Genomic DNA, 27,774 nt, shown 5'->3' with positions numbered 1-27,774 from the left:
GGGCATTCACGACTAGTGAAGTTGACTAGTCGGGGTTTTTTTCTCCCCCCAATAAAAACGCTCAACTCACGTCAAAAGGTCTCAAATACAACCAGGCAGCAGGGCTATTGAGATGCAGGCATAACTAGCTAATGTAGTAGACCTTTTCTGACCAAGCTTGATTCCCAAAGCATTTGGCAATAAATTTGTATAAAACGGCATGGCTGATGGCTGTTTTCTCTAAAGTTATACTTTTATAATCCAGATAGGCCGAGGCTTCACACGCTAACGTTTCGTTGTTTTTCCACTTTTAATTTTAAAGTCGAAAAAGGGAAATGGTACGTGTGAAATGATAGAATTGACAGACCAGTGTCAATTCAATTTACTATCACACCATTTCCTTTTTCGGCCTTCAAATTAAAAGTGTGAAACCGGCGCATTATTATTATTATTATTATACAAACAAATGGGTAACGTTACTTAAGTAATGACAGCTAGTCATTTAATAAAGGATGGTTAAAACAAACTCCACTTACACTTGAAGGTCTGCCATGCTGCTATCCTGCTGGCTGTGTAGTCCTGCTTTGGGGCGCGAGGAGAGGTTTTCCGAAATTAACGTTAGTTAGCAACCTAGCCTGGGCCGCTGTCCACATACAGTCCGATAGGATGCTTCCTAGTATCCATCAAAAGTGACTTTCCTGACACCGTACAAACAACTGGCTGCACTAAAATGAAGTAATGGTTTATGCTATTGAGTATTACTAAAATACCGTAAAAACGAAAAGAAAGTCATGTGACTTGTTAGGTTTGTTATTGTTGCACTCGTTCTTCTTCGTGGATTGGAAGGGTCGCAAATGGTCGCAAGGTACCCACAGCGCGGCAGTGCCCCCCAGTGGCATATCTGCTGTACTGCATTATTAACACTGCACTGTGGAAAGAGGGAAAACCAAGAATGACGACTAGTCGACTACTAAGCACAGTGTCGACTAGTGGTTTTACTAGTCGACTAGTCGGTGAATGCCCTAGTGGCAAGTGACGTCACGCTGATTCGTCCTACTGTATAGTTCTATGACTCTGGCCTAACATAGCCTACTTTTAACACATTCACTGCCATTGACGAGATATCTCGTCTTACAAAATCCAACGGTTGACTGCCAATGACGAGATATCTCGTCTTAAATTTTTTTTTTTTTTTTTTTTGACGGTGGGACGTGGATCAACGCCCCCTACGTCTCCTATAAAAAAATTGGAGCCACTGAACGTGTACAACCCATTCCACCGACCCACTAAGTGGCGACAGTGCTCTCCAGACTAGAAAAAGCAGAGCCAAAACTGCAGGGGAACGCGCGAGGAAACCATTCTCTCATACTGTAAAATGGATTGGCGAAAACGCTTTCGCTTTCGCGCATTATCGCGCTGGGAGCTGGCGGTGGGGGATTGCAAATTTGCATAATAGATTATGCGTGCAACACACTTTGAAACACCCGCAGAAAGCCCACATTCGCACGCAGCTTCATTGCAGCTGAGCTCACAATCGAAACGACTCATGCAGACTCGCCCAAAGAGCAGCCGCCAGCAGCCAGGCAGCACAGACAGGCAGAGCCTCGCTTGTGACAAACGCTGCAAAGCCACTAGAGACACACCCATGGAGGGAGGAGTTTGTAGGAGAGGGGGGTTTCCTGCTGCTATGGAGGAAATTACTGTTCAAAACTATTGTTTAGATGTCTGACGTCTTACGCCAAAAATAAATGGTTAAAGTGACTGTTCTATCGAATTTCACAAAAAGCCATTTATCTCAGAATAAATTTTCAGACGCTGAAACCATGCTGTATTCTACTGCTAATGCCTACATAACTACTAACTCTACAAACTAACTCTTTTAGACAGAGAAAGCACACATTCTATTAGTTCTTTTGAGATCATTTGTGTTCACAAAATCTTAGCAGAAAAGAATCCTCGGCTCTTGAAAGATGAGCCAGAATCCTCAAAAAAAAACCTTGGCAGAATCTACCTACAGTATTGAAAAAACGGCTGGCAGTGAATGTGTTAATATGAAAGACTTAATCAACAGGTTTTTGGATATGTGCAAATATTGCCATAAATATCGCCATTATGCGCCAAACTTTTCAGCAGCAAGCTCCTGAAATGGACCAGATGATGCTGGTCAGGTCTGCTCGGTTTATTCTCAACAGAAAAACTCTGCTGTTTCTATCTGCATATCTCTCCCTCTCTCTCCACACACGTCGGGGAGGGACAGCTAATGGCTGGAGGCTATCTTTTGGGAATCAAATCAGTGAGCTTGTTTACATGGACTGCAATATTCCCATATTAACCAGATTAAGACAAAACTCTGAATAAGAGACTGTCATGTAAACGAAAATCAAATTAAGACGTGGAGTATTCCGATTTTAGTCGCATTAGACATGTAAACACATCCTATGAGAGTTTTCGCAGCATTTTGCAACACGTACGGCAATCCAACTGCTTGACGACGCATGCTGGGGCTCTAGCTTCCAGCAAGTGTTGCCAACTTGTTTACAGATGAAAAGATGGCTGCCACCCGATATTTTGTCCCGATTGTGTGTGTGTGTGTGTGTGTGTGTGTGTGTGTGTGTGTGTGTGTGTGTGTGTGTGTGTGTGTGTGTGCGCGTGCATGCGTGCGCGTACATCATTGTGTGTGTAATACAGTAACAATATGAGCCTGTCCATTGCAAAAACAAGCTTGTTAGTGCACGTATATGGATGCTTTGCGATCTTGGTCAATACTGGACCAAATTCCAAAATTGCTGTCCCAATGAGTCATTTAGACACAAAAAATTAGGAGGGGGGTCCAGGTTGAAAAATATCAAAATTCTCCTTTCAACATAGAAAGATAGACTGAATGCATCTAAATCAGAATGGCTTTCATTCGTCTAATTGTTGATGAGAGAAAACCAAACAAACACACTACAAGTCTATTATCTATTGTTTCCCATGTGTGCTATGCCGTGATGTATTGTCATTGTCAAAGTTCATGTGTATTATATGTAAATGGTTAATGTGTTTATATTGTTAATTTGTACCATCTCCGTTCATGTGGATTGTGCGGCACATGTATGCACTTAATTGGGTTAATTGTAACCTGTCAAGGCACTGTAGAAAATGTACAATGCATCAAATGGCAACATCAATGTTTAATATTGTACACGGTCCCTTACAAATAAAGATGAATGAATAAACAAGTACACTGTGCAACGTACTGTTAGAGTGATGAATCACAAAAGACACATAAATAACAGATGGCTACAAGACAAAACAATCTTAATAGCTGATGAGAGTTCAGTCAGACTGCTAAATTCAGAGTGGTGTGTGTGTGTGTGTGTTATTTTAATCTTAAACTAACAGTAATTGATTGTTCATATGGAAAGACTTAGGTTTTTGGTTTGTCATACTTGACATGTTTCAACTGCCGACCTCCTGCAGTCTTCTTCAGAGACGTCACGTGATCACGTGTCCTATGGCTGGTTGATTTAAAATGATTTTGCATACATGAACCATGTGGCATGAAAGTTTCAGTTTGTTTGATGAAAACATTGAACCAAGCTTTTTTTTCTTGCCTATTTGTTTGGTGGGAAGTTTTTCTTGATCACTCAGATAACATTGATTTGGCGTGAAGTTGATTCAATGTAAAAAAAAAAAAGTAGCTTCGATGTAGCAAACTACTTTTGCCATGTTGCTCGTAGCTTAGCTTGCTACATTTCTCCGGGAATAGCTTCAATGTAGTGAAGCTATAGAGACACTGCATGTAATAGGCCATGCCCATCACGGGGGAAGAGCTCCGTTCATTTCCACACACCAGCGTCATTTTCCTTGAATTAAACATAGCTAAAAGCTGTTGTGTGGTGGGGCTGCGCAGAAAACAAATGTAAAAAATCGCCAGTTAAAGTTTTTTTGTACTCCTGAGCAAAACAAGGAAGCCATTGAAGCAATTGGCGAGAAGAAAAATGTGGATCTAGCTGTCAAGAATTAAGTTGGAGTGTTCATCTTCCGTATATACGATCTTTTGGTGCAACACGCAACCATGCATGTGACATAGGAGAACGCCAGCATTGGACAGGAGTTTGTGTTTTCCCCCGTCTTGGGCGTGGTTTCTGAATGATGACGCGTTACGCAGTGTCTCTATGTTTGATGTAGAGTAACTTGTAGCTTAGCTCATTACATTTTCCAAGTAGTTTGCCCATCACAGCTTATAGAGCTGCTGGTCGCAGCTAACAAAAACCTGCCACTATAGAGACACTGCATGAAATAGGCCACGCCCATCACGGGGGAAAGCTCTCCATTCACTTCCATACACCAGCGTCATTTCCCTTGAATTAAACATAGCTAAAAGCTGTTGTGTGGTGGGCTGCGCAGACAACAAATGTAAAAAAATCACCAATTAAAGTTTTCTTGTACTCAAAACAAGGAAGCCATTGAGAATTGGTAAGAAGAAAAATGTGGATCTAGCTGTCAAGGAAGTAAGTTGGAGTCTTCATCTTCATCTATATGTGATCTTTGTGTGCAACACGTGACATAGGGGAAACCCCAGAATTGGGGGGAAGGGGGGAGTTTTTGTTTGCCCCCGTTTTGGCCGTGGTTTCTGAATGATGACAGTGTCTCTATGGCTGACGGTGAAAACCAACCACTCACACAAACAAACCCGCTGTCCAATGGGAGTACAAGTACTTGAGTAGTTTGTTGAGGATTTGTACTTTTAAAGTACTTTTTATAATACTATACTTTTACTCGTACTTGAGTAATTGAAATGATAGATATGCTACTTGAGTACTTTTAAATGTACACTGAGTAAATGAGTAAATTCAGATTTTTCTTTTGCAAAATCAGCACGCTAACAGGTGGGACTGCTCGCTAACAGGTCCAGAATCACTTCCACATTTAGGGCGCCCAAACTGGTGACTCATTAGTGCAGTGGTCAATTCAATTAAATCCCCCTCAAAATTGGCCAATTTAATTAGACAGGTGTAGACGATCAAACTGTAATGATCCCATCGTCAGATTAGTTCAGAAATCTCAGTTCCATTTGAAGCTGCTGATAGCTATAGCAAAATGGATGCATGTGATTGGGATATTGCTGCTGCTATAGCAGCTCTAGCTCGTCTGGCAAAGGACAGAGACATTTTTAAAGTAACGCAAAATGTAGCTTAGTACTTGAGTACTAAATCGGCTACTTTTTTACTCTTACTTGAGTAATTTCCTTGACTAGTACTTTTACTTGTACTTGAGTTAATTTTCACTAAAGTAGCAATACTTGTAATTCAGTAGGATTTGTCAGTACTCTTTCCAGCTCTGCTTCTAGGACACTGACATCGTCTGTCTAGGAGTTTGATAACTTCCGCACGATCTCTCTCACACACACACACACACACACACACACACACACACACACACACACACACACGCACACACACGCACACACACGCACGCACACACACACACACACACATACGCACACACTCACATGTGACTCAGCATTCACTCCAGTTTTGAGCCGTGAAAGAGCAGTGTCTTTGAAGACGGGGAGACAGCATCAAATCCCACTAGCCAGAGGATCAGGGTCAGTCAGGGCCAAATCCCACTAGCCAGAGGATCAGGGTCAGGGTCCTCGTTATAGAGAGGCCATCAAGCTACTGGGACCCAGGGCAATGTTTTTCCCTACAAGTGAACAGCAAGGGTGTGTGTGTGAGAGAGAGAGAGTGTATGTCAGCGAAAGAGAGGAAGTGTGGGGAGTCAGAGTGCCAAGAGACAAGTCGAGCAGGGATGGTGGTAGGTAACCTCATCTAAACTCAGTATAACCACTTTTTTATTTCCTGAATAATTAACCCGCCTTTTTAACAATTGTCCCCTGTGTCAGAGATTGTTGCACAGCTGTAGGGAAGTCCAGAGAGGACTCCGAGCAGCCGAAGATGACAAGTTCTACCTCCAGCTGAAGGTAGGGCTGGGCGATATGGCATCTAAAGAATATCGCGATATTTTTCGGGTATATCGCGATACACGATATACATGTATATCTCGATATTTTTGAAATCTCTCATAAATGCTTGATTTAACCCTTCAGGGTTCATACACATTTTGACCAATGGATTTCCATGACTTTTTGATGACTTTTCCATGACCAAACATTTTGTAAAGTCTCATGTATACATGAAAAATTCAGTGAGTAAAAAATATTCTATGTAATGTAACTATTAACAGATTACAATAATTGAAAAACTAACATGGTCATTACTAAAACACGTTACTAGCCCCAACACTGATGACAACAAAGATCTTAGTAGGGCTGGGCAATATGGACCAAAAATCATATCTCAGTATTTTTAGGCTGAATGGCGAAATATGATATATCTTGGTATTTTCTACAAAGTGGGCTAGATTTTCAATTGTAAATTGGGCCGGGCGATATGGACTCTTACAAAATATATTTACACAATGTGATTTTTGATTAAAAAAAATCATCAGTGAATAATGATATAAGGCAAATAATAGAACAGCTAGAACAGTCTGTCTGGTAAGCTCAGAAAATGACTTCACTTTACTGCAGCCTTTAAAACCAGGAAAAGTATGTAGTATCACGATATTACCATAACAAAATCTAAAACGAGATCTAGGTCTCATCTAGTCACAATATTGGCCAGACCTAACCTTGAGTGCCACGCAGAAACGCTGAGACACAATTTGCAGAAAAACATTATTATAGTTGATTATCAATCTGCTTCTGTAAATGGTGTAGTGATGATAAATTACTTCGTTTTGAGACACGTGCGCACACACATGCACCTCGCTGTGTTGACTTGACTCACTGGGGTTGACTTTATGGAGCCGACGGGTTTGGTGCATGTTTTGCAGATAACCGTTGTTTGTTCAACATCGTTTGTTCAACATGCCTAAACACTGGTAAGGCCATGCCCTCCTTCAGACTTCAGTTTTTGCAAATTATTTTTCAAAATTCTATGGTTCTTATAGTTCCAGATGTAAGACCAAGATAGCCTGTATTTTTCTTTACAGTACCGCTACATTAGTGGTCAACAGAGAGAGAGACAGGCCAACAGCCAGCCAGCCAGGGCAGGGTCACTGTAAAGCCCTTTTCCCACATGCGCTTTGTACCGCAAAATGACCGGAACGTGGTCAAATGGCTGCATGTGGGAAAGGCGCCGTGCCGGTATAAGCGCGACCCCGTCGTCGCGGCCATTTCACCAGTTTTGAGCTAGTCAGAAGAGCGGTATGCCGCGATAGACAGACAGGTGAGAAAGGGGTCCAGTCATTTTCCGCTATCAGTGGGCTGTGACTTCGTGGACCAGGTTGCACACAGTAGACAGTCCAACACCAAATACACAGCTGATTGTTCGATATTCCCCTGGTGTGGCGTACCACCAAAGGACTATTGCCAGTCGCAAACGCGCTTCCAGTGGTTTTCGCCACCGGGTGATCTTGCATGCGGGTCGGACCAGACTCAGCACATAATACCGGGACATGCGAAAATGACGCTTCCATTCCACGTCGTCAAAATTGTTCAGAGCATCTTCCCAAAATAAATTCCCTCCTGGTCTCTCTCGCTTCCAGACGGCTCTAGTCTCACACAGCAGCGCAGAGGTACATAACACTGTCATGATCTGTCCCCGGTTTAGTCTATCTTCATATTCTGCGCGACACTCTCATGGGCGAGGTGTACACACGTTGCTTAATGTTCCAGCGGGCATAATCTAATCATTAGCGCACATTAAAGCAAACTGGCGAAATGATCTTGTGATAATAAGAGCAGTAGCCTATGTCAGCTTCATGTGTGTGTGTGCTGATTTTCCCCTCTCCTCTCTGCTCGCTCTCTGGCCACAGTCCGTCCTCCTCCTTCAGTCACAGCCCGACAGGGACTAAGCAACGTTGCCGACAGCCAAGGCAAGCCCGGACACATCAAATGAAGCCAGTCTGTAAAAAGTGCTTCAACGCGACGCAGGTGAACGGATAAACAAGCAAACTTATTTCACCATTCGGAGTTTTGCCGACACGTCACTCCCCACCCGCTCTGCAGTGCCGCCCCCCCCCCCCCACATACAGGCAATTTCGCTGATAGATTCCCACATGCCAGAGGAGAGGTGTGAAGGGAAATGTCCGATATTGACTTACAGGTAATTTTCCGGTACGCATGTGGGAAAACGGCTTAAGCCAGCCTGCCAGGTCAGGGTCACTGTCAGCCAGCCTGCCAGGTCCAGGTCACTGTCAGCCACCAAGTCAGCCAGGTGAGGGTCACTGTAAGCCAGCCTGCCAGGTCAGGGTCACTGTCAGCCACCAAGTCAGCCAGGTCAGGGTCACTGTCAGCTCACCTTGTTCCCTATGGCTTTCTTGGGTGGGAAGTTGAAGGCATCCACCTGGGGGAACTGGGTCCTCAGGTGGTTGTGGAGCTCCCTGAACTCGGTGTAACGCCTGTACACGTTCCACTCGTTATCCAGGATACGGATGTACACCTGAGGACAGGAAGGACACACCTCATCATCATCAGCACATCCTGATTAAGAAGTGGCTAGTGTCCACAACTCAATATTTTCATGCCGTTTTCGAACCAACATCTCATTCAGACAATCAGAGAACAGTTATTACCACTTACTTACATAATTGAGCATAGGTATTTTCTCCAATGAGTAGCTAATTCAACCCAGCTTAACTGCTACTGACCTTTTTTCACAGCAGCCATTTTGATGTGTCATAGCAGGGTAAATGCAGGTGTCATTAATAACAGTAATGAAGCTTCCATTCCATTTAGATGTTCCAGGGACAGGGCCCTGGTATTGTGCATGCTGGCTCATTGGAATGGCTGTGGAACACCTAAATGGAATGGAACCATGTTTGTTTACCTGCTATGAGATGTCAAAATGCCTGCTGTGAAAACGGTCTATTAGCCCACTATCTACATCAGCGGTTTGCAACCTTTTCCAACTCAGGGCCCACTTGAAAATCTCTTAAAAAATATGCCAAATAATGCGTTTTCTCAGAGCACTTTTTATTTTCCAGTCATAAACACAGCATCTGAAACATGTTGCATTTTCAGTGTTACAATTTTCAAGGAGATGTCCATCAGCATTTATTTCAAAAGAAATGACAGAGTAATGGTTTGGCGGCCCACTTGCCACAAAGTACTGTCTCAAGGTGAATTACTGTTAAAACACATTTTTTAAATGAGAAGCAGCAGGCTTTACAGAAGCCCACAGACAACAATTAGAAAAAGAGAGAGGCTTGAATGTGTGAACACTTCTCAACTGTGCTGTGTTAAACCTATTTATAGGTTTAAGAAAATGTCAGAACTTCAATTTCTATTCTTGCACAAAATATATAAATCCAAGCACTTTCAATGACCCATGTCTATTTTAAAAAAAAACGTTCAAGGCCTTCTCTCCCTCAAATTCACAAACTTTCAAGGCTTTCTCATGGGTCTAAATACATCAGTGTCTGCATTACAAGCTAAAAGATCTGCTGATGAAGCCAGTGGTATGGTGTCTCTATCTGATGAAGCCAGTGGTATGGTGTCTCTATTCATCGTTCAGACATCAAATGGCTCCTCACATACAGCAGCATTAGCAGTACAGGCCTAATCCCCTTCAGAGTGTCTCATTGGCAGACTTCTTGATGGCTCCTACACACAGCTATCAGCTTCCCCCGCCTTACTAAGTCTTTCATTATCTCTCCCAAAATCTGGGCGACGTCCCAACTGCAGCACGCCTCAATATGTGTTCAAACGAGAGCAGGCTTCTAATCGTGCTTCAGAGCCAATAGGAGAAGATTTGAGAGAGTTCCAGCTATTGTCTGTGCATTTCCTGATATCAAACTCCAATGTAGCTGCTGGAAATCATCTTGTTGTGACATAACGTCTTCAACATTTGGGGAGAGTTATCAAGAGAAAGTGAAAAATATATAGCAAATTAACCTAGATGTAACATGACCAATTGCTCTTCTTTATCTGTGTGTTTATCTGTGTTTATCACCTCAGGATATCTGAATGAAAATGTGTTCTATGGATACGCACAAGCATAGGTGTAGTGCCCATAGAACGCGGGGGAACGGCTTTCCCACAGTTCTCCGACGGGTGTTTTGTGTGTGTCAGTGTGTGTGTGCATGTGGAGGCATTAAAACGAGTGAAACTGGGCAAAGTTGTCATTTATCCTATATTTAAGGTGGGCTGTGCGTGTGCGGGTGTTCCCATAGGTGCGTTCCCCCACTTATCCAGATAGCACTACACCTCTGCGCACAAGTCTCCCCTTCACAGATAGGGTAGGTCGTAAGACCTATGATCTTCACTGATAGGGTAGGTCGTAAGACCTACGATCTTCACAGATAGGGTAGGTCATCAGACCTACGTGACCTACGATTTTTACAGATGGGGTAGGTCGTCAGACCTACGTGACCTACGATCTTCACAGATAGGGTAGGTCGTAAGACCTACGATCTTCACAGATAGGGTAGGTAGGTCGTAAGACCTACGATCTTCACAGATGGGGTAGGTCGTCAGACCTACGTGACCTACGATCTTCACAGATAGGGTAGGTCGTAAGACCTACGATCTTCACAGATAGGGTAGGTAGGTCGTAAGACCTACGATCTTCACAGATAGGGTAGGTCGTAAGACCTACGATCTTCACAGATAGGGTAGGTAGGTCGTAAGACCTACGATCTTCACAGATGGGGTAGGTCGTAAGACCTACGATCTTCACAGATGGGGTAGCGCAAGCATTTTTTCACAAGGCAGCATCAATTGACAGAACATTATGGATCACATCACTGATGGAGCTTTGGGGGCTGACAGATCTGATTTTGCCGATACCACAGAAAATCTCCCTCTTTTTCACAGCCCAATGTTGGCAGGTATGCCCGATTACAACCCTGTTTTTTTGGGGCGTAGGTGGATCACCAAAGATCACGCGGGCCACCGCGGACACCTTTGATTGTCTTGATCCATTGAAGCTGCCGGTTCTTCCCGCAGGATGCTCTCTACAGTCAAGACTGTTTATTTGTTGAACTATACTCTGTCATTAGTGGAACCAGGCTGTGCTTGCCGGGCACCTCTGCTCTCCCATCGCACACGGCTAACTCCTCCTGATCAGTCAATAAAAGCGGAGATATTAATTTTGTCAGATAAAATAAAGGCATTCACCTTTACTGTGTCCTACACCCTCCGTCTCTGCTGGAGGGAGACGTCTAGAGGTTTATGAGGTAGAGGTGAGCTCTTTAAACACCGGGAGACTTATGGCAGAGAAAGAGACGGGGAAAAAACGACATGCCCCTCAAATCAACCTCCCCAATTACCGTACCCTTGACTTGTTCTCCTACAGCGAGAGGATTTAACAAGAGGTAACGGAGTGGAAACTGGTGAGCTAAAACTACCTGACCTGAGCTTAAAGCAGCTACGAGCAACTTTTTCGATTGTTATTAAACAGTATAAATTTAATATCAATGCATCACATCTTACCTCTAATAGTCGACGAGACCAACGCAGAGTAGTCTCGCTTGAACCCCGAGTGAATCGGCCAGTGTTAGTCTGTCTGTAGCCAGGGCAGATCAGGAAGTGAAATGAAACGGTTTGCAGCAGCCACTTCAGCCATAACCACAAAATAACTTCCAAAAAACCTGTTAGAATATAACGAGAGATGTTCCTGAGAGTATGCGTGGCGTTCACATTGTTTATGTTATGTTGCTAGGCAGCGCAAACGGCGTAGGCAGGCAGCTGCGTTTCACTTCCGGGTTTCACTTCCGCGTTTCACTTCCGGGTTACCCGGTCCGGTCTCTCTAGAGAGCCCCCTGTTGATGCGAGTTTAGACAGACACAGAGTTAATAATCACCTAAGGGAGCAATCTCAGATACACACGGCTTTGGTCTCAGCTACTATTATAGGTAAGATGTGATGCATCAATATTGTAATTATACTGTTTAATAACAATCGAAAAAGTTGCTCGTAGCTGCTTTAAAGCAAAGACATTTGTATTCTACTTTAAAGACGAGCTGAACCCAAAAATGATTTAATTTTTTATTTTAGTTCAAATAGCTGGGTATTCAGTGCACCTATTTAATAATGTATGCAAATTTCTTTGCATGGGGTGTGCTTGATACCACATCCAATGATGCATGATGTGGACGAGTGAAAATGTGCCAAAATCTGTCCCCCAAAAAAGTCATGTTCGACTTTTTTGGGCTGATAAGCAAAGGATGTCACATTCTCTCATACAAATTATGGGCCGAGAGAAAGTGTGAATGTCGGCGGTGAGCTCACCTCATCAGGAGGTTGGCCCCACTCCCTCACGAGGCGCATCAGGAGGTTTAGCCCCTCACGAGGCGCATCAGGACGTTAGCCCCGCCCCCTCACGAGGCGCATCAGGAGGTTTAGCCCCTCACGAGGCGCATCAGGAGGTTAGGCCCGCCCCCTCACGAGGCGCATCAGGAGGTTTAGCCCCTCATGAGGCGCATCAGGAGGTTAGCCCCTCACGAGGCGCATCAGGAGGTTTAGCCCCTCACGAGGCGCATCAGGAGGTGTAGCCCCTCACAAGGCGCATCAGGAGGTTAGCCCCGCCCCCTCACGAGGCGCATCAGGAGGTTTAGCCCCTCACGAGGCGCATCAGGAGGTTAGCCCCGCCCCATCACGAGGCGCATCAGGAGGTTAGCCCCTCACGAGGCGCATCAGGAGGTTAGGAGGTGTGTGACGCCGATGCTTGCGGGGGGGAAAACACTGGACGAGATGGCGCTCCTATCTCTGTCTTTCATCTGTTGCACTCACAATCTCTTCCATTGGTCTATGCTTTGCTTGGTGATTGACAGGTCACCTGTCCAGTGATCGCGCATCTCCTGAATTATGGAACAATAGCAGGCCGCGCTGCGGCTCTTCTCGTTCAAATCCATCTCACTTCTGCTCCAAATAACCAAGATGGTGAAAATGCCAACCTCGAGGCTTCAAAACGAGAGTCCAAAAACCAATGGGTGACGTCACGGAAGCTCCATCCATATATTGATACTGTCTCTGGTCCCTCCCCAAACACATTCAAGTGAAGTCGTGAACTCATGGACACGATATGCTTTGCATTCAAGTCGTCACGTAGTGAGCATGCACATGCAACAATTTAGCTAACATTAGCTAGCGAGCGGCTAACTACGGTAATCAAGGAAATGCAAAGGCACAATGACAGAGGGGAAAAAATTTGACCGTTGGGAATATAAACATTTTCCTCAGACATCTATATATACAACTGAGTATGAGGACTTTGTTTGTTTCAAGTTCTGTGTTTGGCCACAGCTATGCTGTTTTACGTGCGATCGGGCTGAAACCTTCAGGGTGTGTAAAGGGCACCCGTGCGGGTGACCTGACGGAGCCGGATTTTTTAATTAGGCTAATTAGCTAATGATGTAATGTCATCAGTGATGTCTTTATTGATGATGTCATAAGTGATGTCATAATGGGGCACACACACACACACACACACACACACACACACACACACACACACACACACACACACACACACACACACACACACACACACACACACACACAAGGAGGCATTGTGACATCACTGAGGCCATTTACACCTGGCATTAACATGCATTTTCTGCCATCAGATTGCAATCAGATTGTGCTTGACGACATTAGCCTGATTTCATTTACACCTGTCGTTAACATGCGTTTTTCCTTATCCAGATAACATCCAGATAACTTATTAACACCCAAAATGGGTGTCCTCTCAATCCGCATACAGTTGCTGTATCCAGATTGAGAGGACACATTGGCATTTACACTTGTGTTCAATGTGTACACAATGCATCCTGGACCACCTCCGGAGGTGGTTTGGCCGATCCGATTGCAATCCTTCTTCAATGTGTCTTGGGGGCTTTTACACCTGGCATTTCAAGTGGTCATCATGTTAACCCCAGGTGTAAATGGCATCACTGATGCAATAACATTTAGTGAGCAACACACACACAAGCCAATTGGGCAGGTGAGGCTGAGCTACGCCTAGATGCCTAGTGTTATAAAATGACAATGAAAAACAATGTACGCCTACATTGTCAGTGAAAGTTATGTCCCTTGAGTAAGTGCATGCGTTCTGCATCGTGTCTGTCCGTCACCATTTCTTTTAAGTGGTGTAGCCGCTTCTATGAGGCCATTTACACCTGGCATTAACATGTGTTTTCTGCCATCAGATTGCAATCAGATTGTGTTTTATCACTTGAAAGTACAGGTGTAAACACCCCCAAAACGCATTGAAGAAGGATTGCAATCTGATCGGCCAAACCACCTCCGGAGGTGGTCAGGGATGCATTGTGTACACATTGAACACAAGTGTAAATGCAATGTGTCCTCTCAATATGAATACCACCACGTAGGGTCACAGCTTTGCTCCCATCCACTGCGGGCGGCTGCGTGACCATCGACAGCCTGCTGCGTGTCTCGTTCAAGTGTCATCGAGCAAGACCCCGAATGCCAACCTGCTCACATGTGGTGAGTCACTCTGGAGAAGAGATCCAGCTAAGTGCCCAAAATGGAAATGTGATGTAAATGACTGTGAATTGGGCGACTTGAAGGATGCGGCGGCCATGCTGGAATGTGCGGCACTAAAAGCAGCCTCGGTGCTATCCGGAGGGAGTCTAATCTGTGACTGACGGATGAAAGTCCAAGACAATGACTGTAATTATCATCATCATCATCATCATCATTGTAAAACATTTATCATCAACGTAATAGTTATCTCCCGCCATCGCCAACCAGGCATTACCATAAGCATCTGTATGTGTGCAAGACTACCACACGCAGACACAGACAAATGCAGGCATTAGATCATCAGCATTAGAGAAGAGAAAAAACAACACGGGCACACACATGCACACAGACCATACCTGCAAACACTACCACTTTCCACGGGAATCTCTGTCTTTTTTTAACCCTTTCTCCGGCTGTGCTGTGAAGTTTCGGGTATCATGAAAATAGATGACCTAAAGGCATCCGTTGGTAGCAACCATGTCATGCTAGCTTGTGGGAAGGGGTCTAAATAAAAGCGCCAAAGTTAGGCTAAACTTTGGCCAGGGAAAAACTATTTTCAAAGGGGTCCCTTGACCTCTCATCTCAAGATATCTGAATGAAAATGGGTTCTATGGGTACCCACGAGTCTCCCCTTTACAGACAAGGTAGTAGAATTTTTTGATAGAGTAGTGCAAGCATTTTTCGTGAAGGCAGCATAAATCGACAGAACGGATCGCAACACTGACCAAAGTTTCTACGGATTTAGTTATTAATTATTCATGGAGAGGCTGATTTCTGCGGTTTGGTACGGAGCATATTAATTATTCATGGAGAGGCTGATTTCTGTGGTTTGGTACAGAGCATATTAATTATTCATGGAGAGGCTGATTTCTGTGGTTTGGTACGGAGCATATTAATTATTCATGTAGAGGCTGATTTCTGTGGGTTTGGTACGGAGCATATTAATTATTCATTTAGAGGCTGATTTCTGTGGTTTGGTACAGAGCATATTAATTATTCATGGAGAGGCTGATTTCTGCGGTTTTGTACAGAGCATTTTAATTATTCATGGAGAGGCTGATTTCTGCGGTTTTGTACGGAGCATATTAATTATTCATGGAGAGGCTGATTTCTGCGGTTTTGTACGGAGCATATTAAAGCTTTGGGAGGCACGTGGAAGCCAAAGGTGCTTTATGTAACTGGCATTAATTGGGAATGTCCATGACTTCTCTTCACTCTCTCCCTCTGAGAAACACAAACAGCTGCAGTTAGAAGTGCTATACTACACATGAAGATGAGCACAATGTAGAGGCACTCGCATGTAGGCAGACGCACGGCGGCAGCTTCCCCCCCTTTCTTAGAACTATGGCAGGAGACCATTCAGACTCTGTTACAAACATATGAGGAAGTGGAATAAAAGCAAAGCAGAGAGAGAGAGTAAAGAAAGACACTATCAAATCTCATTAGACTAATGAAAACAGTGGGAAGTTTGCACTGGGGCCCTCACTTTGTGTGGAAGCGATAGGCTCAGCTTTTTGCTGATCAAAGAGAATATCTAATTTGGAATATATATATATATATATATATATATATATATATATATATACATATATATATATACATATATACATATACACATATATATATATAGTATAGCATCGTTCATTTCTCGCATAGCCCTCCTTCAGATAACAGCGGCCTGTGTGTGTGTGTGTGTGTGCGTGCGTGCGTGTGTGCGTGTGTATGTGTGTGTGTGTGCGTGTGTGTGTGTGTGTGCATGCGTGTGTGTGTGTGTGTGTGAATAGACCCTTGAAAATGGTCTATTTGTATATCTGGATCTCCACTCTGGCAGTGGCACACTGCCAATCATCTACACGGCACGGTACAGAACACACACTCCACTCCCTGTGCTACCTGCCCACAGGAGCTGGAGCAGAACACACACTCCACTCACCTGTGCTACCTGCCCACAGGAGCTGGAGCAGAACACACACTCCACTCACCTGTGCTACCTGCCCACAGGAGCTGGAGCAGAACACACACTCCACTCACCTGTGCTACCTGCCCACAGGAGCTGGAGCAGGTCTTTGTACTTGGTTAGTGTTTGTGTGTCGTGTGTCTATGCGGATTTAACTAAAAAGGTTTTTTTTTGCAGTGAACAATCCCTCATCCTCTCCTCTCTGCACAAAATACATCTAAGAAGTGTTCGCTTTGTCTCATCTGAGAGGCGGAGGGGAGATAAAGTGGTGATTCACTGTGGCTGTCAGCCTGCCCTGGAGGTGGGAGGGTTGAGCGGAGTGAATGGGGAGAAAGGGATGAGGAGGAGATGGACAAAGGATGGAGAGGGTGGGGAAATGAGAGAGTGGAAATGGAGGAGGGAGAAGAAGGGAAATGGGTTGATGATGGGGCAAAGAAACTGAGAGATGATATCAAAGGAAAGCAATAAAAGAGAGAAAAGTGAGAGAGAGCTAGAGAGATGGATGAAATCCATGAATAGAGGGAGTGCAGGCAGTGAGTTTGCATGGGCAAAACTCTGGTCTCGCTTGACTTTAAATCACAACACTTGACGGCTGCTAAATAACATTCAGCTGACTGGAACATATTAAAAGGCGACAGATTAAGGCGAGATATCAGAGATGTTTTTTTTTATCAGTTCAGGTGACGTACGGGTCATTAAAAAGTTTTGTGAGGCTTAAAACTTCCACTGGAGGTGATACTGATAAGTCAACAAGACTAATTAGGCTGCTTAACGCTCCCGTGAAGGTGTTTGTCAGAGAGCTTCTGAGTCAGAGAAGACTGTTAGTCAACAGGGGAAAAACACATGTGAACCGCCGTCCACTGCAAGAGACTCAAAACTACACTCCAGAAGGGTCCCAACAGACTCTACACTACCAGTCAAAAGTTTAGACACCTGAATTTCTTCTTTATTTTTGCTACTTTCTACATTTTAGAATAATAATAAAGACATCGGGACTATGAAATAACACAAATGGAATTATGCAGTGACCAAAAAAGCGCTAAACACTTCACTATTTACATTTAAGCAGAAGCTTTGAGATCAAAATGGCTTTAAGATCATGAAAAATAGTAGATTCAATCAGGTGGGTCAAAATTTTTGAATGGTAGTGTATGATGAGAGGGTTGAGGTGATATCCTCTTATACTGTAGTCTTTATTTAAAGGACTTTATCATGCCAACTATTTTATTTATTTATTTGCACATACAAAAACAAAACAAAAAACAACAGAAACAGAAACCAAGAAAAGGAAATCAACAAAAACATGTGCAGGTAGAGACAGGAAACCCTATGTGGGCTTATTCTGGGTCTCTCCCTCAGAAATTAAACTAATATACGGTAATAAAAAACTAAAGTCATGAAGGTGTTTCCAAACAATAAACCATGGCTAAACAAAGAGCTAAAGGCTAATGCTATGCACTGCACAGGAAACACAAGAACATGGTGGGGATGGGGAGAACGCAGAAGCAAAAAAGAGGTCAGATATGAAATTAAGAGAGCTAAACTCCAATATAAAAATACATTTGAGGATCTTTATATAGGATTTTTATAGCAACGACCTAAAGGCAGTATGGGACGGAATGAAAGCCATGACAGGCCAGGACACTAAGAACAAAGCTTGAAGACCCCTGCAGTAATGCCTTACTTCACTTTACTGCCCAACACTTTTCAACCACTGCTCATTGCACTAGTCAATGGTTCCATTTTTCACGCATGTGTGAGAATGAGAAAAAGAGAAGGCGAAAAAGTCAATGCATGTGCTTAAGGGCATTTTAAAGAGCCCCCCGCCCCGGCCCGGCCCCCCGTGACACTCTCCGGTCTTTAAGACTGCGGGCGCCATGATCAATCATCACAACAACCTCACCTCAACAACAATGACTCCGGTAACCTTGGTAACCTTGGTCATCCGTCAGGATGTCGAGGAACAATAGCCGTTTCCATAGGGAGCCATTAGATGAATATAAGCTCCGGGAAGTGAGGTATCCCAATACACAGCGACAGGCTGTGCGGTGCAGCAGCCCCAGGGCCCGAGAGCGCGCTCATACACACCGGTAGAGTGAATGGGAAGATTAGGTGAAATCGATGCAACACGTGCATAATGTTTGCCTTCAACGCGGGACTCGATACACGGATCTAAAACTGCGGGTGGAAATTAGTAAATGCCAAGGCCAAGCAGATATCTAGCCTATTCCAGTCTGGCAGTTTCAACTAAATTCAACAGATTGGTTTTATGAGTCTGGACGCTCCAAGTCTGATTTGTGTCACTTGTCCCAAACCACATATGGAGGTACAGTAGTTTCCAATCTGCTTCAAATGTGCTTTTGACTGATGGGTCTTCAGTGCGGACGCGCAGATCCACCAAATCTGATTTGAACATCACTCGCAACTCGTCATCAAATGCTTCTGCGCAGGAAAACCACATCACCAACGTACATAGTTACTGACGCCCACGTCGTTACCATAGCAACCCATGCAGATAGGCTGTTTAGGTCTGGCCACACAGATCCGACTTGAAAATCAGATTTGTGGCAGTGCGGACACACTCCCAAATCAGATTTGGGAAACCAATCAAGATAATGATGATTAAAGGATGGGTTTTCCGTGGGGAATATGAATATATATTAAATCTCACGCCCCTAAGGTTTTCGAATCCGTTGAAATTTTTGAAATTGGAGGTTTACTCACAGAGATATCAACCGAAATCCACTCTGTGTGTGGGGGGGGGTGGTGGGGGGGAGGTGCGGGTGCGGGGACTCGAAATACTACATTTCCCACAATGCACTGGGCTCGCGTGGCCTTCGTTTTTATGCCCACCCCTCAGGCATTTGGCTGATATCAAACTCCAGTAGGTGGCGGTAATGCACATATATGTTTGCCAACCGCCATAAAACTCAAAGAAGAAGAAGAAGAAGGCTTCGACAATAAAATATACAAAGAACAAGAAATAAATCGAAAATAAAATTGCCTCCAAATTGCACCAAATGTAAACGGTAGTATATATGTCGGGAGATGTCTTCATAAAAAAAATTTCATGCATTTTAAGGCATTTTCGTAGGAGTTACGCGCATCTGATGTTGTAACTATTTTCTGTAAAAATGTGTAAAAACGGGTACATTGCTCAGCGTTGATTTCGTTACTTCAACCCACCTACTACTAGATGTAAAATTTGACGAGCTTTCCAATGCCGCCAGTCCCGTGTCGATTAGTGCTTCCGTTCCCGAGATAATGGTCTCTTTGCAAGGAACTATGGGAAGCTAATATTAGCTACAGCAGGCTAGGCGGTTGCAAAGATGGCTGCGTTTTTGTTTTGGTCAAGGCCTCTGAAGGGGCGTGGAGGACCTCTAGAGGCGGGACCATGGCCAACAACAGTTGTAGTTCATAGGTGCACGACTTCCGCAAGGCGGACTTAGGCCAGATGACGCGAAACGCGTCGGCTGGCCCAAAAAATATGTGAGAGATGCTTGATATCTCTGGCAGTGAATATCCAATTTCAAAAATTTCAACGGATTCGAAAACCTTAGGGGCGTGAGATTTAATATATATTCATATTCCCCACGGAAAACCCATCCTTTAATGACTTTATCAGCAAATGGGATTTGCCTGTAATGTGAACATGGCCTTAGTTACAACATTAAAGCTTAAAAAATAATAAAATAATAATAAAAGGAAGATTCAGCAAACACAAATATCTCACAAACAAAAGTAATCAAACCTCAGCAGTAAGTTAACTACTTGTTGATAAGAAATGGCACACCCACGGGTGAAGCATCAAACACAGACGAGTCCTACAAATCTGCACTATTATGAATGTCTCTTATGTTTGACCCTTATCAGTGGAAAGCAGGCACATTTTTGCATCCGATTAGTTGAGAAACTGATATGTTTTCCTTGTCTACGCCCCCCAACCCCTTCCCCCCTTTTCTCCCCAATTGTACTTGGGGAACTCCCCCTGCTGCTCCACCCCCTCTGCCGATCTGGGGAGAGTTGTAGACTAGCACATGCTTCCCCCGATACACGTGCAGTCGCCAGCCGCTTCTTTTCACCTGACAACGAGGAGTCTCACCAGCAGGACGCGTGTGGAAGGATCACACTGTTCCCCTCCCTCAGAACAGGCGCCCTGACCGACCACTAGTGCAGCGACCAGGACACATACCCTTAATCGGGCTTCCCACCCGCAGACACGGCCAATTGTGCCTGTATGGACACCCGACCAAGCCGGAGGTAGCACGGCGGCTCCCTGGTGTTGGTAGGCAGGGAAGAGAAACAGAGATATTTTGGTCGCCTGGCGTCTGAGCTAGCGCAGGAAGAACACTGACCCAGAGACTGTGATGTGTGTGAGCGGGTGGGAGGCTGTCAGTGGCACGGATGGCAGGTATTGCAACATTGCATCTCATTTGCTGTCGTCATGCTTCTGTTCTGTCGAGAGTCTGGAGATAATTTCACACAAAAACAGGTGTCAGACGGCCCTCAGCCTCCAGCCGGGGCTGTGAATTTACATCTATTATGTATAACCTGAGCCTGGCTGAGCGAGGGAGCCAGCCAGTCCTGACTATCTGTTAGCTTAGGAGGTGTCACCTGTCTGCTCCCTGACTACTGTTACAGCTCTACCTCTGAGCCAGAGCACAGATAAAAGCACTGTGTGTGTGTGGTGTGTGTGTGTGTGTGTGTGTGTGTGTGTGTGTGTGTGTGTGGGTGCGTGTGTGTGTGTGTGGGTGCGTGTGTGTGTGTGCGTGTGCGTGTGTGTGTGTGGGTGCGTGTGCGTGTGTGTGTGTGCGCGCGGACTTTTCTGTGTGAGAAGTGGTTCTGTACAGCAGAAAGAAGTGTGTGTATGTGTAGTAATTTTTTGCAAGTCCAAGACAAGTCTCAAGTCACTGTGTGTGTGACTTAAGTCCAAGTCCCCATCTCTGATCAGCATTTGTGTATGTGTGGGTATGTGTATGTGTGGGTATGTGTATGTGTGCGTATGTGTACAGTATGTGTGGGTATGTGTATGTGTGGTATGTGTATGTGTGTGTAATGTATGGGTATGTGTGTGTATGTGTGGGTATGTGTATGTGTGGGTATGTGTATGTGTGGGTATGTGTATGTGTGGGTATGTGTATGTGTGGGTATGTGTATGCACCATAGGACGTATAATCAATATGGGCGGAGCCACCGTGATGTCGCCCATCAATTTGTGGACTCCCGTTTTGAAACCTCGAGGTTGGCATTTTCACCGTTGCCATCTTGGTTATTTGGAGCGAGAAGTGACGTACATTTGGACGAGAAGAGTCCGTGATGGGCGAGCTGCGCGATCACCGGACAAGCGACCTGTCAATCACGCCCAAAACATAGTCTGTTTATCGTCTATTTGACTCTAAATGAGACCATACCTTTACTAAATGAACATCATGCTGTAGTAAAGACCTGCAACTAGTGATTTGAGAACATGAACTCATTAGGAAAGTGTTTACTGAGGTCATGAATCTGAATACAATTTAAATGATTTAAATTCATGAATGAAAGTGAGGAGTAATGGTCATTTTCCCATTCACTTCTATACAATGAATCCCACTTCTTTTTGCAGCCAGTGGAGTGGCCCCTCCCCCCTGCGAGTTGAAAGCACTTGTATGTGTCAGTGGGGGAGACCCACAGCGCTGCTGCAGAGACGGAGCGACAGCTGAGGTTTGTGTCTGTCAGTCTCACAGGTTGAGGGGTGGGTGAGGTGTGACCAAGACTTTCTTTGGTTGAATACAGCCCTAATGGCACCATGTTCCTCGTGACCATTGGCAGCCATTGTCCAACATTCTGGTACATTCTGGTACAGGCATCTACTGTTTTTTTTGTGATTTATTGCGATCATAAATGCTTGATTTTGCGGCGGCTTTTCTCAAAATTTGCGATGCAATTTGCGACATTTTATCTGATTTTTTGCTGTAAAATTGCAGGAACTGGCAAAAATTGTTGCGGAAAAAATGTCGATTTTATTTTTTATTTTTTAATTACATTTTTTCTTTTCCTCCCTTCATCGTTTCTCTTCTCCTTTCTTCCTCATCCTCAATAATGCTATTATCACTTTGCCTTTTCTCATACTTTTTGCTTAGTGCTTCATATTTTTCCTCTTATCCTTATTTCCTCTTCATGCCTTCCCTGTCCTCCTCATCCCTTGTTCAATATCCAAACTACTAGACCCTCAGCTAAATATGCCACCTGTGTGTGTGTGTGTGTGTGTGTGTGTGTGTGTGTGTGTGTGTGTGTGTGTGTCTCTCAAATGCTTCGTGCTAGCAAAGTGGCTGTCCAGTGACGATTTCCGTTTGTGTTCCTCCACGACAGTGTTGCACGGAGTGAAAAATAGTTTGCCTCCACTTTCATGCAAAACATTTGGTAATTGTTTTGCGGTTGTTTTTGTGGGCAAATGTGAGCGGTTTGCCCTCCTCATCGCAATGCGATGACGTGTTACGTTACGTCCCGCATACTCTCGTCACTTCCTATTGTTGTCCCTCGTTCCCACAGCAACCAGGCAAGATGACAGCGCACACATAGGTAAAGATACGGCATTTTACTAACTTTTTGCGGCGAAATCGCGGGAATTTTGAAAAATTGCAAGCCTCCGCTGGGAGTTTGGTTGAATTTGCATTAATTATTGCGATCGCAAAATCGCAATTTCCTGGAGGGACTGATTTACAGGCATCTACTGTATTGGATTTACTCACATGGCGGCCAGTTCAGATTTCTTTGACAACACATCAAGAGGCATAAAAATAAACAGAGACAGATGGACGGACAGACGCTCGCTTCTCCATCATCTGGGCCCGATTTTGCACTTACACAGCAGATTAGCCCTGCTCTACTCATCAGCCTATCAGAACACTTTGAGCTTGTTAAAGGAACAGATAACTACCAATGATAGGGAGGGGAAAATCTGCTGTATGTTTGATTTTTCATTAAGAGAAAGCACTGCTGGTATTGATATATATATATATCGAGTATTGTATTTATATAATGTTTTTGTATCGATACTTATCGATACTCTCAATCTTTTGACAGCATTAGTACCTGGTAGACGTGGTAGGCATTGGCGGCTCGGCCCTGCAGGAACACAGAGGGGATCCACACGTTGATGAGAGCGCGATGAGCCCTACAACACACAAACAATTACCTTCATCATCGTCATCATCATTATCATCAACATTGTCACTATCATCATCATCATTAACATCATCATTATAACCATCACCATCATTATCATCATCATCATCATCACCACCACCACCACCATCACCATCACCATCATCACCATCACTAGCATCATCATCATCACCATCATCATCATCATCATCACCATCATTATCATCACCATCATCATCACCACCATCATCATCATCATCACCATCATCATCATCATCATCATCACCATCATCATAATTATCATCATCATCATTAACATCATCATTATAACCATTAACATCATCATTATAACCATCACCATCATTATCATCACCACCACCATCATCACCATCACCATCACTAGCATCATTATCATCATCACCACCACCATCATCACCATCACCATCACTAGCATCATTATCATCATCATCATCACCATCATCATAATTATCATCATCATCACCATCATCATAATAATCATCATCATCATCATCATCACCATCATCATAATTATCATCATCATCACCATCATCATAATAATCATCATCATCATCACCACCACCATCATCATTATCATCATAATTATCATCATCATCACCATCATAATTATCACCATCATCATCATCACTAGCATCATTATCATCATTAGCAGCATCATTATCATTATCATTGGTAGTATAGCAACAATATCATCAGCACTCTGCTCGGATAGCTGGGGCACATTACAGCTCATTGTACTTTACTCTGGAGAAACATTAAGACCTTTACTTTTTACTCTCTGACCCCATGATGTAAGAGTGGAATGAATGAATGAATGAATGAATCCAGAGGAAAGAGTGAACATACAAAGTAGGGTAGGAAATGAATCAGGGGCTCTGGGAATATTGTTAGTAACAAAAATCTAAAATTGCCCTTGGGATTGGGATGACGAGGGGCTTTTAAATGCTCCTGCAAAATAAAGAGTTCACCTTCTGTATTTGAATGTTACTATGTATTTGAAAAGCGTGACTCGAGAACGGCCAGCTAGGCATCCGTACCTGCACAACCTCCTACTAGCGTTATTTACCCTCAGTGACAGGCAGCGCAAGCTACAGTAGCTGGAAAGCTAGTTCACTAGCTCACTAGTTTTTCCAATACACAAACCACCTGCTGAGTCAGGACTAGAAACAGATTGTAATGACATAGAAACAGTGGCTGACCCCCTTCTGCCAGACAGGGCCTAAACAACGCTGTCAGAATCTACTATTGTGGGTTGGAGGATGGACTGGATAGTGACACGTACCTAGTATATACTGTCAGTCTACATATCATTACACGTACCTAGTATATACTGTCAGTCTACATATTATTACACGTACCTAGTATGTACTGTCAGTCTACATATTATTACACGTACCTAGTATATACTGTCAGTCTACATATCATTACACGTACCTAGTATATACTGTCAGTCTACATATTATTACACGTACCTAGTATATACTGTCAGTCTACATATTATTACACGTACCTAGTATATACTGTCAGTCTACATATTATTACACGTACCTAGTATATACTGTCAGTCTACATATTATTACACGTACCTAGTATATACTGTCAGTCTACATATTATTACACGTACCTAGTATATACTGTCAGTCTACATATTATTACACGTACCTAGTATATACTGTCAGTCTACATATTATTACACGTACCTAGTATATACTGTCAGTCTACATATTATTACACGTACCTAGTATATACTGTCAGTCTACATATTATTACACGTACCTAGTATGTACTGTCAGTCTACATATCATTACACGTACCTAGTATATACTGTCAGTCTACATATTATTACACGTACCTAGTATGTACTGTCAGTTTACATTATTATTACACGTACCTAGTATGTACTGTCAGTCTACATTATTATTACACGTACCTAGTATATACTGTCAGTCTACATATTATTACACGTACCTAGTATGTACTGTCAGTCTACATATTATTACACGTACCTAGTATATACTGTCAGTCTACATATTATTACACGTACCTAGTATATACTGTCAGTCTACATATTATTACACGTACCTAGTATATACTGTCAGTCTACATATTATTACACGTACCTAGTATATACTGTCAGTCTACATATTATTACACGTACCTAGTATATACTGTCAGTCTACATATTATTACACGTACCTAGTATATACTGTCAGTCTACATATTATTACACGTACCTAGTATATACTGTCAGTCTACATATCATTACACGTACCTAGTATGTACTGTCAGTCTACATATCATTACACGTACCTAGTATATACTGTCAGTCTACATATTATTACACGTACCTAGTATGTACTGTCAGTTTACATTATTATTACACGTACCTAGTATGTACTGTCAGTCTACATTATTATTACACGTACCTAGTATATACTGTCAGTCTACATATTATTACACGTACCTAGTATGTACTGTCAGTCTACATTATTATTACACGTACCTAGTATATACTGTCAGTCTACATATTATTACACGTACCTAGTATATACTGTCAGTCTACATATTATTACACGTACCTAGTATGTACTGTCAGTCTACATTATTATTACACGTACCTAGTATATACTGTCAGTCTACATATTATTACACGTACCTAGTATATACTGTCAGTCTACATATTATTACACGTACCTAGTATATACTGTCAGTCTACATATTATTACACGTACCTAGTATATACTGTCAGTCTACATATTATTACACGTACCTAGTATATACTGTCAGTCTACATATTATTACACGTACCTAGTATATACTGTCAGTCTACATATTATTACACGTACCTAGTATATACTGTCAGTCTACATATCATTACACGTACCTAGTATGTACTGTCAGTCTACATATCATTACACGTACCTAGTATATACTGTCAGTCTACATATTATTACACGTACCTAGTATGTACTGTCAGTCTACATTATTATTACACGTACCTAGTATGTACTGTCAGTCTACATTATTATTACACGTACCTAGTATATACTGTCAGTCTACATATTATTACACGTACCTAGTATGTACTGTCAGTCTACATTATTATTACACGTACCTAGTATATACTGTCAGTCTACATATTATTACACGTACCTAGTATGTACTGTCAGTCTACATTATTATTACACGTACCTAGTATATACTGTCAGTCTACATATTATTACACGTACCTAGTATGTACTGTCAGTCTACATTATTATTACACGTACCTAGTATATACTGTCAGTCTACATATTATTACACGTACCTAGTATGTACTGTCAGTCTACATTATTATTACACGTACCTAGTATATACTGTCAGTCTACATATTATTTCAACAGTTTTTGCCAGCCAAGTATCTGACACAACATGTCAGACAGTGTTGTGGAGATAAGGCTAGGCTTGCCTATTCTTGCTAGCTGTGATTGTTTATGGACTTTTAGAAATGAACTATGCTTGGATAGGAGTCATTGAATATTGGTACACATAGAAGCCCTAAGCACTCCCGGACATATATTATAATTTCACAAGGGCAAAAATAATAATAATAATAAAATAAAAACGGTACCTTCCTACCCTGATATAAAGAGATCAGATAGATAGATAGATAGATAGATAGATAGATAGCCACCGTGCCGTGGCTCAGTGGTTAACACTGTTGCCTCACAGCAAGAAGGTCCCGGGTTCGAACCCCGGTCCGTCCCAGGTCCTTTCTGTGTGGAGTTTGCATGTTCTCCCCGTGTCCGTGTGGGTTTTCTCCGGGTGCTCCGGTTTCCTCCCACCATCAAGAAAAACATGTATGTTAGGGTTAATACTCCTGTCCGTGCCCCTGACCAAGGTACTGGCAAAAGAACTGGAGTTGGTCCCCGGGCGCTGCACAGTGGCTGCCCACTGCTCCTAGTTCTAGGAAGGTTCCTAGTAGAGGATGGGTCAAATGCAGAGGATGAATTTCCCCAAGGGGATAAATAAAGGATAACTTAACTTAACTTAACTTAGATAGATAGATAGATAGATAGATAGAGTAATAGAGGAAAGGAGAGAGATAAATATTCTTCTTACGTCTCAAAATCGG

The 27,774-nt window shown here is 43.2% G+C and overlaps 1 protein-coding gene across 1 annotated transcript in view; it reads right to left on the bottom strand.

Annotated features, from left to right (window-relative positions):
- Window positions 1-27,774, bottom strand: part of snx29 (sorting nexin 29) — a 166,651-nt gene that overhangs the window by 19,839 nt on the left and 119,038 nt on the right. Inside the window, exons 17-19 of the mRNA XM_083635140.1 lie at window positions 27,762-27,774; window positions 23,550-23,631; window positions 8,331-8,471 (exon numbers count right to left, since the gene is read on the bottom strand). The exon at window positions 27,762-27,774 is cut by the window's right edge and continues 43 nt beyond it. Of these exons, the coding sequence (XP_083491266.1) occupies window positions 8,331-8,471; window positions 23,550-23,631; window positions 27,762-27,774 (236 nt within the window). The remainder of the gene's footprint in view (window positions 1-8,330; window positions 8,472-23,549; window positions 23,632-27,761) is intronic.

Source organism: Poromitra crassiceps, assembly GCF_964638095.1.
Source record: "Poromitra crassiceps genome assembly, chromosome: 4".
Classification (NCBI taxonomy): domain Eukaryota; kingdom Metazoa; phylum Chordata; class Actinopteri; order Beryciformes; family Melamphaidae; genus Poromitra; species Poromitra crassiceps.
This window is presented reverse-complemented; position numbering and strand designations above follow the sequence as displayed.